The 16,041-nt window shown below is 52.5% G+C and overlaps 1 protein-coding gene across 9 annotated transcripts; it reads left to right on the top strand.

Moving 5' to 3' along the window:
* The first annotated feature begins 437 nt into the window (after positions 1–437).
* LOC128750162 (ankyrin repeat and SOCS box protein 8-like) lies at positions 438–15,887 on the top strand. Of its 9 annotated transcripts, XM_053850465.1 has the most exons (14): positions 439–604; positions 1,193–1,399; positions 1,473–1,577; positions 7,205–7,276; positions 10,582–10,678; positions 10,774–10,886; positions 10,961–11,122; positions 11,220–11,368; positions 11,475–11,568; positions 11,660–11,779; positions 13,429–13,578; positions 13,645–13,833; positions 14,291–14,396; positions 14,790–15,887. In XM_053850465.1, exons 2-14 carry the CDS (start codon positions 1,271–1,273, stop codon positions 15,008–15,010), a joined length of 1,707 nt encoding a protein of 568 aa, XP_053706440.1. In that variant the 5' UTR covers positions 439–604; positions 1,193–1,270; the 3' UTR covers positions 15,011–15,887. The 9 variants fall into 9 exon arrangements, with proteins under 9 accessions (XP_053706447.1, XP_053706440.1, XP_053706439.1 ...); XM_053850464.1 differs by having other exon boundaries at positions 13,429–13,833; XM_053850469.1 differs by lacking the exons at positions 439–604; positions 1,193–1,399; positions 1,473–1,577 and adding exons at positions 3,476–3,651; positions 3,734–3,834 and having other exon boundaries at positions 13,429–13,833; positions 14,790–15,886.
* The last annotated feature ends 154 nt before the right edge of the window (positions 15,888–16,041 follow it).

The following is a 16,041-nucleotide window of genomic DNA, read 5'->3' as shown; positions in this document are numbered from 1 at the left end:
AGGCCCGTTCAAGTGTGCCTCCAGTTTAAGGACTTGAATAAGTGTGTTTGATCAACTCCTCTTTAGGAAAAGATCTGTCAAGTCTGTTGTTGTGTTGGTGTGAGACACTGCTCTGGTATTGTTTTGCTCACCTTTGACACTTGAATGAGTCGTTTCTAAGTCAAGGTGGAAGAGACGGCTGATGTGTACCGTTTTAATGGTCGCGGTGAACATGTTGTGTACATCGGCCTGAGGCCAGCAGCGACTCCACGCTCTCACCCGTGTGGAGCGAGTGAAGGAAAGTCCAGGTGCAGTGGAGTACACCTGGTGTGTACCGACGCTCCAGTCCACCTCAGAAAATCAACTTTCTTTTGTCGGACCGGTGAGCCTTTGTCCTTGGTTCTGCTGCACGTGACAAGCGGTCGCTTGTCACGTGCAGCAGAACCCTGGCGGGCACCGGACCGGCCGTCTGTCTGTCCGTCTGTCTGTCTCAGGCGCCTTGGAAGCAGCGACCTTCCAGCTGCGGCTGCAGGGAGGAGCTCCACTCCAGGGGCGGGGTCGGCCCGTGACGTCATAAGTGCGCTCTGGCAGCCGCGGTCGGACGGTGCCGTCGAACTGATCATTGGTAGGTTTCCCCTGGACTCGTGGTGTGTTGTGTTGTGTTCTGACGCATCAGCGGTGGCGACGCCAACAGTCGCGTGGTGGTTTGCTGTGTCGCCAACGCGAGTGGCACGAGCGCCCCAGCGGTTAGCCGCTAGCTGCTAACTCTCTGTGCCACCTGTGTTGACATGTCGACAGCAGGTCTGGAGCGGAGCAGAGCACGACTGCACTCGGACTCGGTGTTCGGTCGTTTAACGTGCGCTTGTCAAGAGCGTCGTCCGCGGGCGGATGGTCAGGGTCCAAGTGAGGGCAGCAGGAGTCCTTTGAGCAACCATTTCTGCTTCCAAGTCGATTCCCTTGACGGTCTGAAGTGGCTCGCCATCGTCGTGGTCGGTCGTTTGTTTGTTTGGTCGGGTTCCTAGTGGTCAGTGAGGAGACGCGTCCAGATGCTGCTCCAGCTCCAGCTCCAGCTCCAGGCTGTGATCTGAGCTCAGCCGCCTGACTTGTTTGGTCGACTGCTTTCTTCACCCTCCTGTGGCGAGGATGGAGCTGTGTCTTCTCCTTCTTCTCCAATTGTGACGCGCTGTGTATTTTTGCTTTGAACTGTCTTCAGCTGGAGGAGCGTGTGCAACAAGAAGAAGAAGAAGCAGCGGCCCGACCCCCGGCCTGGTGCCATGTTCCTCTGCTCCACATGAGCTCTACTATGTGGTATATCATGCAGAGCATCCAGAGCAGATACTCTTTGTCTGAGCGGCTGATCAGAACCATCGCCGCCATCCGCTCTTTCCCACAAGACAACGTGGAGGATCTGATCCGCAAGGTAGGACGTCCGAGTCTTCGCTCAGCGCCGTGTCGGGAAGTCTTTGTCCAACCAAACTCTGCCTGGGCTGCAGGGGGCCGATGTCAACCGGATGCATGGGACGCTGAAGCCGCTTCACTGTGCCTGCATGGTTGCAGATGCCGACTGCGTGGAGCTGCTGCTGGAGAAAGGAGCTGAGGTATGGCCTGGTCGAGATACACTGCAGCCCAAAACCATCGGCACCCCTGTCAAAAACAAACGATTCAGTGACACATTCGTATATCGCTTCAGATTTGACTGAAATAGGACACACAGGAAAGACTGGAGCCATGACCAATTTATTAAAGGTCGAAAGCGTCAATAAACATCTTTAACGGGTTACAAACAAAAAATGATTCCGACCCTGCCTCAGTGCTCAGTTGCAAACCCCTGATTTTATTTTATTTTTTTTATCACAGCCTCCAAACCATTTTTATAATTTGGGCTTTGGAATTTTGGACCGTTCCTCCTTTGCAAATGTTTCCAGATCTTTGAGGTTGGAGGGATTCCGTGCCGCCACCCGGTCCTTGAGCACCGTCCAAAGGTTCTCGGCGGGGTTTGAATCAGGACTTTGACTTGGTCACTTCATCACATCAATATCGCTACGCTTTGGATCTGAAAGGTCCAATGCTCCTCTCGGTCCAGGTTGTCTGCTGCCTTCTTGAGGTTTCCTTGAAGAATCTGGAAGTGCTGCTCTTTCCTCACGATCCCTTCCACTTGGACCAAGCTGCCGGGGCCACCTCCATGTTTAACAGCAGGGAGGGGGTTCTTTGGTTTCAAGGCATCGCCCTTCTTTCTTTTTGACGGCGTGGAATTATTCTTCTGGACTTCTGGATGATACTTGGCACTGTTGCTGCTGACACCTGAAATTGTTTGGCCACTTCTTGAGACGCTTTTCCTTCCGTTTCAGCGTTGACAATGCGTGTTCTCAAGTCCTCACTGAGCTCTTTGGTCTTTGCCATGGCAAGAAGAAGCAAGTCAACGTTTCTGGTCCGAAAACGGGTTCAAGAACAAAATGCATGCTCAGACCCTCGGTGACGTCGGAATGTCCTGATCCTCTCGTGTCTTGGTATCGCTGGGGCCTTTTGGACGTGCTGGCCTTGCTGTTGAAGTGTCAGTGAACACCTTGCACAGTGGGACCTCACGTGACGTGACTGGTCATGGTTCCAGACCTGCCCTCGTATGTTATTGAGGTCAACTCTCAGGTGAAGTACTCATGTGTTTTTGACAGGCGGATGAATCATTTGGGGCTGAAGTGTAGCACGACACCGCTCCTCACTTTTGTGCTTGCTCTCATTGACCAAATGAGTATTTTGGTGAAGTGTATTAAAATGCAAAGAAACACCAGACAGAGGGTCATTCAGACTATACTTATAAAAAGAAGCACCACAAAAGTATGATTTCCGTGTTTGGGCCAGGTGAACTCACTGGACGGCTACAATCGCACGGCGCTGCATTATGCGGCGGAGAAGGACGAAGGCTGCGTGGAGCTGCTGCTGGAGTACGGGGCTCAGCCGGATGCTCTGGATGGAAACAAAGACACCCCGCTGCACTGGGCGGCCTTCAAAGACAACCCAGAGTGTGTGAGAGCCCTTCTGGAGAGCGGCGCCAGTCCCAACGCGCGGGACTACAACAACGACACGCCGCTGAGCTGGGCAGCCATGAAGGGCAACCTGGAGAGCGTCAGAGTTCTGCTGGACTACGGCGCTCAGGTCCACGTGACCAACCTGAAGGGTCAGACTCCCATTTCTCGCTTGGTGGCGCTCCTGGCCCGCGGCCTGGGAACCGAGCAGGAGGAGGAGTGTCTGGAATTGCTGGTCCAGGCTGCGGGTCGCCTGGAGATCCGGCGGGTTGACGGAACTCTCCCCAAGGAGCTGAGTAAAGACCCCCAGCTGCTGGCCCGGCTGACTGGCATGGTGGCCCAGGTGCCAAGTCTGCGCTCTCTCTCCCGCTGTGCTGTGCGGCAGAGTCTGGGGGTGCGATTCCTTCCTCAGGCTGTGAAAGAGCTGCCCTTGCCTGAGGTGATCAAGGACTATCTGCTGCTGCGCGACTGATCTGGATCAGCCCAGACATCGCCACCCCCGCCCCCCGCCCCACTCCCACCTGAGTCTGGAGTGATGCTTGCAGATCCATCTCAATTCCTCCAGAGTCAACATCTCCTCCCGGTATTTGGTCGCCGTCCTGCATGAGGTTCCACAAAGATGCCTCCGACAAATCGATGACAAGAACGATCGGTTTGTGGGAATGTCTGAAGAACTTGTACGCTTCTGTTTTGAAAATAAATGTCCTCTTCACCAGCCCAGTTTGTCTCTGCAGACGTCAAGTGTCACGAGAGGTCAGGAGGACAGTTGAGGTGACAGACAAGTCACCTGTCTTCAGGTGGTTGCGCTCGGGTCCAGGGAGAACTCAAGTCTCAGGTCAGTTTTAGTTCCTCCATCACCACGGGACTCGGACGGGACTCGGGAGCGGAGTTGGGCGAGAAATCTCGCGAGAACTGGCTGTCGAGGGGCGTGTCGAATTCCAGGAGAGAGAAAGCGGAGAGGGAGCGAGGGACCCGCGGTGAGTTTGTAAACACTTAATTACGCGTGAAAAGCTCCGTGGAAAGCAGCGATCCACACGGCCGCGGTGAGCCGGGGGAGCCCTCTGGCCGGCTGCTCCACTCTGGCGGCGGGGGGCGGCTCGCTGGTGCTCCGCGTCCAACTCCGAGGAAGAGACTCCTCTGCCGCCGAAAGTCGGTGCAGTTCGGACGCCAAAGTGTTCCCTGGCGTGTGGACACTTTTCTTCGCCCGAAGGTGTTGTCGTTTGTGGAGTGAGTGTCGGCCGATGCTGCACGAAGTTGGCCTCTGGTGAAGGCGTTTAGCTGCTGCAGTTAGCCGCAGCAGCTAGCCCGAGCAGCCTGACCAATCAGAGCCGAGACTCCGCGGTGAATGACAGCGCCCAGAGCTCGCGATGGCCACGATGCTGGTGACTGGCGGTGCTTTCCGCCAATCACAAACGAGAAAGGGTGGGCTGTTACTGGAAGAGGCTGAGCTTGTGTCAGTCGAGGACACTTGAGGATCGCGGAGAATGTAGTCGTTTCCCGGACCGTTCTGAGGTCAGCGGATCATGTCCTGTCAGGTCATCGCGTCGGTGTGGAAAGGTGGTGTTTTCCAGGTACTAACAGAAGAATATGAACTCATGAAACAACGCCGTCTCAAGTCAAGTGTCCGTCATGATGACCAGGTTCTGTGGAGTCTCTTCTGGGGGGTCAGGGATGCACGTGGGGTCAGCGCTCCCATTCCTCGGTGGAGCACTTGGTACAGCTGCGTAAACAGAAGAGTGGAAGATTTCAAACAAAAAGACATGTCCCACATGAGTGAGTCGAGCAGGGAGTTCAGGGATCGGTCTGGGGTCCAGGTCCTGGGGCCCAGGTCCTGGGGTCCAAGTCCTGGAGTCAAGGTCCTGGGGTCAAGGTCCTGGGGTCCAGGTCTGGGGTCCAGGTCTGGGGTCCAGGCCAGATGGACTGTAGGACTGTAAGTCCATGCAGGGTGACTGTGTGGAGCACACGTCCAAGTCTCAAGGCGGTTGTGTGTCGGCGAGGGCGACACCAGCGGTAACAGGAGGCCAGCGACACGCGGGATCCTCATCTCTGAGCTCGTCAACACCTCTTGTCAGAATGTAGGTCAAGTTTTGAGCTGAGAGGAGCAAACGTTCATGACACACATGGCCTTAACACACGGCTTTGCTTCACTGCCTGCAAACCAAGACCAGCGATGAGTGTTTGTTCTGCTTCTGAAGGGATGACCAACGATGGAAAAAGTGTTGCGGAGGCCCTTTTTCCACGGATGTCTTTGTCAGCTCAGAGACAGTGTCAGGGTGCCATGAGCTTTGCCTGCAGGCCAGTGGGGTCACAGTCTCGAGGAAATGTCGTGTTTTGGGTGAAATTACAAAAGGAGAAAACTACTCCACTGTGTAGTTTCAACGACGGAGAAACAGCTCTTCTGAATGAAACGCATCATCATTATTGCAATAACCCACTTCTCCTCTCTGTTTTGTGCACCAGCTGCTCGATCACCTGAGAGACCCCAGTCTCTCTTTGTCTCCAACACACCCCACCCCCCCTCTCCTCCAGCAGTTCTTGAACGTCAGCTATTTATACACTTTGTTTAGTCAGTTTCCTAGCGAGCAGCGTCAAACACTGGTTCCCGTTCCCCTCCACCTGCTGAGTCGGACAAATACCAGCCTCTGGTCCAAACTGGCCCTGTACCGGGGCAACTGTGGCAGCAGGGCAGTGAATGGTGTCAGGTCACCTTCAGAGTGTTGTGAGCAGGTGGCCCCAGGAAGTCATGCCGTCCTGCAGCCGCATAACTTCCGGCAACAGTTGCAGTGGGAAACTTCAGACTTGATACAGCGCAACTTTTCAATTGATCACATGTCGGCCCATCATCCCGGAGAAACAGCCAAGTATTGGCACCGATGTCATGAAAGAAATTGTACCTAGAGCCACCATGGAAATGACGGGGTTCATCCACTTGCTGTGAATTAGGGATCCAAGGTGCGTTCTACTGAGCCCTGTTATGACAAATGTTCTGTTCCCCACATGAATATTGTCATCTAGTCTGCAGCCCTGACGCCGACTGAGCCTGCTGAGGATGTGTGTGCTTCTCTGGACGCTGCTTTGGTCCTCTTGGTTGATGTCTGTGGTGAATACTCAAACCTGATCATGCTGACCTACATGTTTGTGGATGCGGGCTTCAACTCTTTCAGCCCACTTGTGATGGTTTAGGGTTGGAAGATGAGGGAAATGGCCTTTGCATGGCAGAACTATTTGCCACGCTGCTCATCGGTTCAGGTCAAAGCTCTGCCCTCAGCTTCATGGTGACGTGACCCGAACCCTAACCCTAGCCCACCGTCCTCACACCTCATCTTCTGCAGACTTCTCTCCGCAGCAGACGCTTTTGACCGGGGATCCTGGACCCCGCTGTAACATGCCCAGAGCCACAGACTGTTGGGTCTGCTGGGATTCAGCAACAGTGTGCAGCAACGTGTCTTGCTCATGGGCTGCTGGCCCTATAGTCCGACGAACTTTCATGTCTGACTTCTCCGTCTGACGTCTGTGTGCGATTGAAAGAAAAAGAGAAGAAGAGTCAAACCTGACTCCGGGGGTCCGAGTCAGTCGCGGCGCCTGAAAGTTCGACGTTTGTGTCTGTGGAGTTGTTTGACTTCTTGTATGTGTTTGTAGTTTGAGCCGCTGCAGTGGCGTGTGTCCGTGGACCAGAACTCGTTCTGCTATGTTTAAAGATGTTCTGCAGAAACCTGAGTGCTGATCTGCAAAAACATAAATGAAGCCATGCACGTAGAAAAGCCAGATGGAGGTGATGGAGACAGGCCTGATGTGCAGCTGTCGATCTTCACAAACAAACTTCAGGAAACTTCAAATTTGTCCTGAGCCAATACCGCTGGTCCAGTGTGGTGCTGGATTCACAGGGACGGTGTCACATGTCTGTGGATTTTAGGGGCGATATGGCAAAAGCGGTCGGGGGGAGGGGGGGGCTGGTGGACTGGAGGTGCAGCAGATGTGCTTTGACTGAGCAAAGAAAGACGAGAGAGTGTGAGTTGTTCTTTTTTATACATCTGTGCAAGTGTCTTCTGATTGGCCAGCACGACCCCCCCCCCCCCCCCCCCCCCCCACCCGTGTGGAGGAAGTGTCACCAGGTTGTCCTCCCCGCCAGAGTTATTTTTACATGTTGTTCAGCTTCCTGCTCCAGTGAAGGAGGTGAAATCATGTTCTCGTCTCCTGTTCCACAGTTTCACTGCAAGATCTTTGCAAGCATGGGGGACGAGCGACCGTTCGTGTGCACCGCCGCTGGCTGTGGACAGGTGAGTGAGCGCGTGCCTGCGCGTGCATGTTCTGCCAAGGCAGCCTCTTGTGAGGACATTTAGCTTGGGTTTACAGGGTTAAAACATCAGAGAAAGTGGGCACAAGTTTGGTTCAGAGTCCTGGCCATTTGTTTAGGACGGTCAATTTAAGGGTGAGAGGCTGGGGAAAGGGTTATGGCAGTGAGAGGTCCTCGCAAAGATAGCTCAACAAACATGACACAAACATCACACAAGTGTCTCCCTAGCGTTGAGCCGCCTGGTCAGGATCAATGTTTCAGCCTGGCGAGTGCGCTGCCTGCAAACATGCCACCTGAGAAGCAGCCCTGCGACATGTGGTGGACTTGCGCTGTGGAATGACATGCGATTCCTCTGCGCGTCGCTTCAGTCCGGTGTTTTCTCCCGCTGTGGTCAGACTGACTGGGACTCAACTCGTCCTTCTTTTGTCTGTGGAACATCTTCAGAGACAGATGTGCGGCTTTGTTTCTGTCCTCCGTCAAGGTGCTACTGAATAAGCGTATGAGACATTGCAGCTCAGTGGCTGCAGGAGAATGAATGGCACTGGTGAAGATCCTTGTCTGACCTGAAAGTTGAGGGAATGTACATACTGTATATATGGCCGTAGATGAGATGAGGGTGGATTGGATGGCCCTGAAAGGCTGTCGGATACTGAACAAAAACATTTATTCACATCAATATATTTCAAAATATGGTGAAATGGGGAATGTTACGTACAGGTATTCATGACTCTTTTTGGTGTGGGGTGGTGTGGTGTCTGAAGCAGTTATTGCAGGCTATTTCTTTGGACACCGTCAGCCAGGAAGAGTCACTGGGGCCCAGTATTTGCCAGGCTGGAGTGCTCACCTGAGCACCAAGTCACACCACTTTTCCGAAGTACAGTGGCCTGCTTTCACCAGCACAAGGTTGCTGGCTCGTGTCTGTTTCTTGTGCATTTCTTCTTTGAAGGGATCGTGTGACAGGATCACAGTGAGGTGAATGCAACTTCAACATGACCCTGTTCAAAATATGAAAGTAAATAACGAGGCCATTTTCACAACCAACCAATCGCCTGCCTTTTTCTGGATGAAACGTGAGGCCTTTTTTTCTTTACGAGCTCAGCAAAACAAGAAATGGCAGTCATAACAGTAATGACCCGGCTCTGCCCTGCGTCCTCGTGTCAGGGAGGAAGCACAGTGCAAGATGATTTTCATTTTTAGCTCATTTACACTATATGTATGAGAACTGGAGTAATGACCAGGTCTGTTCTTTGTCCTTGGTTGTTTTTTGTTTTCCTTTTTCCCATCTGGATTTAGCTTTGCTTGGTGGTTCTGTTGCACTGGGCAGGAACACCTAAGATGACATGTTGCCCGTATCACCCACTCACGAAGCCAGGAAGAAACAGCTTCAGGTATATGTGTGAGCCAAAACACAGTGGTCCCTTGAGGGATGTTGTTTTTCACACGTAGTACAGCAAAAGAAAATCCTCAAATGAAGTGATGAAAAATGACAAAGCACATTCTTGTCAGAGTTCTGTCCTTCAGTCTGGCAGTGGACCTCTCAGTTCACTTGTATGACGTATCGGAAGCTTGTTTCTGTTCGATGGTGAGCCTTTCCTTTTGGGTCCAACCGGACCTACAGAACACCACCAAAACCGTTGAGTTACTCTGTTTGTGAAGAAAGAGTGCCGCCCTTCCAATTTGAAAAGCAAAATACCCAGCCAATGGTAGAGTGGTGGAGGTAAATATTGTGCTGTCAGTCAAGCTTGGTGACCTCTGTCCCTCTGATCCAGTTCTGTCCCTCACATCTGCTCCAGGTTTTTAAACCTGCCAGACTCTGTTTCCGCTGCATTCCAGGAACAGCATGGTGAATTTATGATTACAAATTGAGCAAATATTGGTTTGACCAATGTGGACCAATCCTTGACAAATCACTATGCTTGTGAGGACCGTTTGGGAATGAAGCCTTCAAAATAATTGGCCTTCAGTTTGGTTCAGAACCCTGGTGAAGGTGAGCCGCGTGCTTTGGCTGGTGAGGTTCGGGCTGGGGAAGCAGCGTGCCAATGAGAGGTCCTCATGGAGATGGAGATGGAGATGCAAGTGTGTGTGTGTGTGTGTGTGGGGGGGGGCATGTCTTGACAAGCCGCCCTCGTCTGAGGACATTCATGTTTGACCTGTCCTCTCGTGGTTTACAGGGTTAACAGGTTTATTATCAATGGGTAGGGGTTTGGTTCAGAGCCCTGGTGAAGGTGAGCCGTGTGCTTTGCACGGTTAAGTGGAGAGCAAGAGGCCGGGGAAAGCGTGATGGCAAGGTGTGCATGTGTCTAAAGTTCAGGATGGCAGTGCCTATTGCCCCTATTTCAAAATGGCCACCCCGAGTGAAGACAAGGGCCCACTGTCGTCAACAGAGCCTTCAGTGCTTTGGAGGCCAGCTCTGGTCCATGCTACTGTCCGATAAACAGATGGTTGTCCGTCCCCTCCGAGCTCTTCTGATTGGTTCATCAGCACGATGGATCTCTGTCATTGACGTGCAGCAGCAGGAGCTTGGCAGCTGGAAGCCTCCGTCTCTCCTCTTTCGTCACTTACCATGCATCACAATTGTCCTGAGCGAAGGGACACACTGGAGCCTGGGTCCGTCTGTGGATAAAAATACTGGACTGGGTTTCCATTCAGTCCATTCCAGTCCTCTGAAGTCAACCTGGAGTGGAGCGGCACAGTCCTCTCCCGCGCCTCCACTGTCCTCTCAACATCCTGCGGCTGCGTCTCTGTCCCACGTCACATGCTCCACCATCTTCTGGTGAATTCCGTGGCTTGATATACAGTTGACTGACTGACTGGAGGAGGAAAGCCGAGTGTTGCGCCGGTGAATCATCTGCAACAGAACTGTTTTTCTGGTGAACATTTATGTCACATGACCTTTGAGTCATCCAGTTTGATGAAGTGACGGCATTTAAACATTGTTCATTGCTGGTCGTAATGTGGTCAAGGAAGCAACATGGCGGCCGCGACGGACGACGATGCATTTGTATTCATTTAAATATTTTGATATTTTGTGGCATGACGCTACTTTCACTCTCTCTGTCAGAGTACAATAACAGTAGAATCAAGGGCTTGTCTCCCTTGTTACTCGATGTAAGAGACGGTTCAGCTGCGTCGCCGTGTCATTGAGGGTATGGCCATGCAGCCGAAATCTACTGGGCTGCGAACACTGAACCAAACTTCCGACTCTCCTGTCTGATGTGTCTCTGTCTCACCTCAGGCCCGTGTCACGGCCCAGTGTACTTTTCACATTCGCTGGTGTTTTTCCTCCAGAGTTTCACCAATGAGGATCACTTGGCCGTACACAAGCACAAGCACGAGATGACGTTGAGGTTTGGACCTCCCCGGACCGACTCGGTCATCATTGCGGGTATGTGTCAGTCTAATTCAGCGGGACCCAACGGTCATGGACGTCAAGTGCTTTGGAGGAATTGTCTCAAATGCCTGTATGGTTTGTTGGTGCAGACCAAACCCCAACTCCCACTCGCTTCCTGAAGAACTGCGAGGAGGTGGGACTCTTTAACGAACTGGACAACTCGCTGGTACACGACGAGGACGACAAGAGGACCAAGAGCTCTGTAAGTGTATATATGGACATGTTGCAAGACTGGGTTCCTTGACTCGGATCATCTGGACTTGGTCGTACCTGCAGCTTCCAGCCTCGTCCTCGGCCGTGGACATGAGTCTGCAGACGCTGCCGGACGTGAAGGTGAAAGTGGAGGAATCGGTCGAAGTGGACTCATCTCCTTCGAGTAGCCCCGACTCTGTCTCTGGAACCTCAGATGACCGCAAGGAGTCTCAGCTGATGGGAAAGGTACGACGGGTCTCTGAGGATTTTGACGGTTGTTTGTCTGACTCAGCTGGTCCAGCGTGTCTGTTCAGAGCATCTTTGGTCTGTTTTTAACCCGCAGGACTCAACGCCCCGTGGTTCTGCGCCCACGCCGACCATTGTGCGCCCGGGCTCCCTCCCGCTCCACCTGGGCTTCGATGGCCTGCAGCCGACCATGCCCTCACCCACCTCCGTCATCACGCAGGCACCTCCCTCCAGCAGAACGTTAGGGTGAGTGACAGACATGTGGAGCAGCTCTATGAGCAGATGGACACACAGCGCCCTGATCCCAAACTTCATCACTTTGATCTGCGCCGCCTGTGGTGCCGATCTCCAGGTCTCCCAGCAGCCACTACCCCATGATGATGCTGCCCTCAGGTCAGGCCGTGCCGGTGCTCCCCGGTCCGGTCCAGATTCCTTCCGTCATCAATGTGAGTCTCTGCTCCTGTCTGAGCTTCAGAGGAAGTTTGCTTTTGAAACTTCAGATCCCCATCAATGCAGTTTTGTGCTTCTGCTCTCCAGTTGGCCCGACCCATGTGCATGGTGCCCAACATTCCTGGCATTCCCGGTCCTCCTCTAGGCGGCAGCAGCAGCGGCTCCAATTCTCCCTCCGGCTACAATCTCCACTCTGAGACCAAGATGGTCAGTGCCTGCTATGAACGCACACACGGACACCATGTGACACTCGCACTGCAGACGTGCAACAGTCACGAAAAGTCCTCCAGGAACATGGAACACCAGAGCATGACAGTCTCTCCGTTGAGATGAGCCAAACTCACTCGTGCAAGGGGCCAAAATCCATCCATCCATTATCCATCCATCCATCCATTATGCATCCATCCATCCATCCATCTATCCATCCATCCATTATCCATCCATCCATCCATTATGCATCCATCCATCCATCCATCTATCCATCCATCCATTATCCATCCATCCATCCATCCATCCATCCATTATCCATCCATCTCTTATCCATCCATCCATCCATCCATCCATTATCCATCATCCATCCATCCATCCATTATCCATCCATCCATCCATTATCCATCATCCATCCATCCATCCATTATCCATCATCCATCCATCCATCCATTATCCATCCATCTCTTATCCATCCATCCATCCATCCATCCATCCATCCATCCATCTATCCATCCATCCATCCATCCATTATCCATCCATCTCTTATCCATCCATCCATCCATTATCATCCATCCATTATCCATCCATCTCTTATCCATCCATCCATCCATCCATTATCCATCCATCCATCCATTTATCCATCCATCCATCCATCCATCCATCCATCCATTTATCCATCCATCCATCCATCCATCCATCCATTATGCATCCATCCATCCATCCATCCTGCCGAGTCGGGGCATCCCGAGATGCTCCCAGACCAGTGAAGAGATATCATCCCTCCACCTGGTCCTGGGTTGACCCCTCTGTCTCCTCCCAGTTTGCCGTGTGTGAAACACCTCCAAAGGGAGGCGTCCAGAGGGTGTCCTCATGAGATGCTCCAACCACCTCAACTGACTCCTCTCAACGTGGATAAGTAGCCGCTCCACTCTGAGTTTCTCCTGAGTGACAGAACTTCTTACCTGATCTCTAAGGGAGACGCCCACCACCTGTCGGAGAAAACTCTTTTCAGCCCCTTGTATCCAGGATCTTGTTCTTTCGGTCATGACCCACAGCTCATGACCAAAGGGGATCGGGATGAGGCTTGATCGGTAAATAGAGAGCTTTGCCTTTTGGCTCATCTCTCTCTTACACGCTACAGTGTGATAGAGCGAGAGGTGTTTTGGAACATGGTGTTTGGGATGGACAAACCATGGCTAGCACAGAAGTCCAACAACAAAGATCAGGCCGTCCAAGATTGTCTGTCATTGCCCCACAGGGCCCCACACAAAAGCCCATCAAGGCCCTCCAAGAAGGTCAAATAGTCCAAGCCACTGTTTGGCGCATGCGCCTGAACGGGTTGAGTTTTGCCTCCCTCAAGCCTCAGCCACAGAGAGGTGACCCTCTGGTCCACCGGAGAGAACTCCAACACACGAGCGCTCAGCCAGGGCCCAGCTCCCTGAAACACTGAGGAACAAAACCCTCCCCCACCACAATGAGGTGATGGTCATGGAGCAGAGGGGCCAGAATATGGTCCACAAAATGTCCAATGGGCAGCGTTAGTTGAATGTTCTCACTCGTTTTCACAGAAAGCGATTTCAGTCTGTGTTTTAACAGTCACAGGAGAAATGGCGGAGACCTTGTAACCATCTTGTATTCCGCTGCAGCGGCTGAAGGCCGCGCTGGCCCAACAGAGCCCATCAGGTCAGAGTTTGGGCGTCATGATGACGGGCGGCAGTCCCATGGTTCCTCAGAGAGTGGAACAGAGCCAAGTGCTGCTGCAGCACCCAGACGCTCCGTCACCGGCTCAGCCTCAGGTAACCACGCCAACACAGACTCCCTGTCAAACGACTCCTCTCTCCTCTGCTCTTCATCCTCCCCAGGTCTCTCCAGCGCAGCCCACTGGTGGGCGGCGGCGACGCACGGTGGATGACGACCCGGACGAGCGCCGCCAGCGCTTCCTGGAGCGGAACCGCGCAGCAGCGTCGCGCTGCCGCCAGAAGCGTAAACTTTGGGTCAACTCACTGGAGAAGAAGGCGGAGGAGCTGAGCTCCATGAACGTCTCTCTGTCGGTCAGTGTTTCTCAGCCCGTCACGGCCTCTCTGTGACAAAGCTCATGTTTGCTTGCTCTACCAAGTGATTTTGCCAAAATATTCACCACTTCGAAATATTTTGCGGACATTCTTTGAAGTAAACCTGTGGGTTGTTGAGTTGAGTTTGAATTGCTCAACCTATTATTCATGCTGCCTCTGCCTACGGCCTGGTGTCTCCATCTTTTTTCCTCTATTTATATCAGATAAGCCTGCAGTTGTATCAGCTGTGATGCAACTTTCATTCATTCAAACAATACATATATAAAGGCTCGTCGCTTGACTCAATCAATAGAACGACTCGAGTTCCCTGTCAGCGTCAGACATCCCATCAATAGCAGGGCGTCCAGTTTCGAGTGCTGGAGGGCGTCCAGTTTTTCATCTTTTGCAACGGCCCCTAGCTAAAAGCCTGCTCACTCTCTGGTTTCCTCTCCCTTAGAATGAAGTGTCTCTGCTGAGGAATGAAGTGGCCCACTTGAAGCAGCTGCTCCTGGCTCACAAGGACTGCCCGGTCACCACCCTGCAGAAGAAGAACAGCTATCTGGGTGAGGTTCTCCAGCCTTACCTTTCATTGCAAGTCATGATAAAATATAAAAAAATATAGATGATTGGAGCGTGAGGGTACTGGAGGCCCCCAGACTATGTGCTCCTGCTTTGACTGCCGTTGTCAGATTAGTGATGAAACGTGTCTGTCCAAAGACTTTTGTGAGGTTTTAATACAGCAGGTGTGTTGCGGTTCATGTTTCTCTCTCTTCATATTGTGTTGTCCGTCTTTGTTCAGAAGCTCCTTAACTTTTGAAAGGCTCTCGAGTTACCTCACAAGTGTTTGGAGCACTTCTCTCGGTGCAGCGCTAGAGCCGGCAGGACTCTCTTCTCTGAAACAAATCCAGGTCTTGCCGTGTTGTCGCTGAGATCTTTTTGAATTGATTCTCCTGCAGCTGCGGACGAGAAAGTGACCTCAGAATCAACGGGGTCTCCAGCACCAGTCATCCAGCACAGCTCCCTGGCTCTGAGTCCCTCAGCTGTTCACAACGGCCTCAGCGCCAGAGCGGCAGCCGAAGCCATGGCCATGTCGGTGCTGGCGGGGATGGGCCAGCGGACCGACACCGGACCTTCTCACATCATCATGGCTGCACAGTCTCAGTCGGCTGCCAGATGATTGGCCGGTGATGAAGCGTTGACAAAGCAGGAGAACAGCAGGAACCGCTCCTGGTCTGGACTGTCCTGCGGTCCCCTTCTTCTGCTCTGTGGGCGGCAGCAGCTGGAGCCCGGAGCCCAGCCGAGACTTTAACCAGAGACCTCTGGGGCTGGACCCCCACGCCTCCAAACTCCCCGCCTTCTGACCTGGACAGGAAGCCAACTCATGTGAGCCGACAGTCTTATGCAGAGCACCAAAGAGGCCTCTCCTGTCTGCCGCGGTTGTCAGCGGCAGACGTCTGCCTGATCACAAGTCGCTGGACCTGCATTCACTCCCTTGCCTTGCACCAGAACAGAAAGCCATATGCAGAACCCGAGTATAAAGACCCAGCAATGGAGGTTGTGCCGCAGCCAAAGCATCTTCTGTCCTCACAGAACTCTGGGTTTGTTCTCGACATCGTGTCATCGTCTTTTTTTCCTGGGGAGACTCGGTTGACATGAACTGGTGAAGAGGAGTTGGACCTCTGCCTTGACTGAACTGCCGTTATAACTGGCTCCTTGTTTGTTTGTTTTTTATGACTATTGTATGAACTGATTCTTCAAACTGTATTTGGTTTATTTTGACGCCCTTGTCTGTCTTGATTCTGTCACTCTCATCCCTTCAGCTTCTTGTTATCTTGTCTAATTTATTTTATGGAGCATTAATCTGAGTCGTACGTATTGGATCATTTATAGAAAAGAAGCAATGATGTAGACGTTGCATGAACACATGAATGGTGCCTCTCACTCCGCGAGTTTCCTGTAAATAAATGTATCATACGAACATATTTACTTTTTCATGCATGTACAACACTTTCAATTAAAGACATTTTTAATGACTCCTTTCCCTTTGGTCAGAGTCAGGTGGTTCAGGACGGGGCATGAAGCTGTGTGTCATCGGAACCGCCGGGTTTCGAGCAAGCCTGGTTGGGATGAGGCGTGACTCTCGATCCTGCTCCAGAGCCAGACAACTGTGATGGCAGGTGCCCCTTTCACCAGCAGGGGGTGCTGTGG

This window comes from Synchiropus splendidus, chromosome 18 (assembly GCF_027744825.2).
Source record: "Synchiropus splendidus isolate RoL2022-P1 chromosome 18, RoL_Sspl_1.0, whole genome shotgun sequence".
In the NCBI taxonomy this organism is placed as follows: Eukaryota; Metazoa; Chordata; class Actinopteri; order Syngnathiformes; family Callionymidae; genus Synchiropus; species Synchiropus splendidus.
This window is presented reverse-complemented; position numbering and strand designations above follow the sequence as displayed.

Excerpts from the sequence above, each read along its gene's own strand:
- LOC128750162 (XM_053850464.1), top strand. The coding sequence starts at position 1,271 with ATGAGCTCTACTATGTGGTATATCATGCAGAGCATCCAGAGCAGATAC. Across the intron at positions 1,400-1,472 it reads TGGAGGATCTGATCCGCAAG|GGGGCCGATGTCAACCGGAT; the intron begins GTAGGACGTCCG and ends CCTGGGCTGCAG. Across the intron at positions 7,277-10,581 it reads CCGCCGCTGGCTGTGGACAG|AGTTTCACCAATGAGGATCA; the intron begins GTGAGTGAGCGC and ends TTTTTCCTCCAG.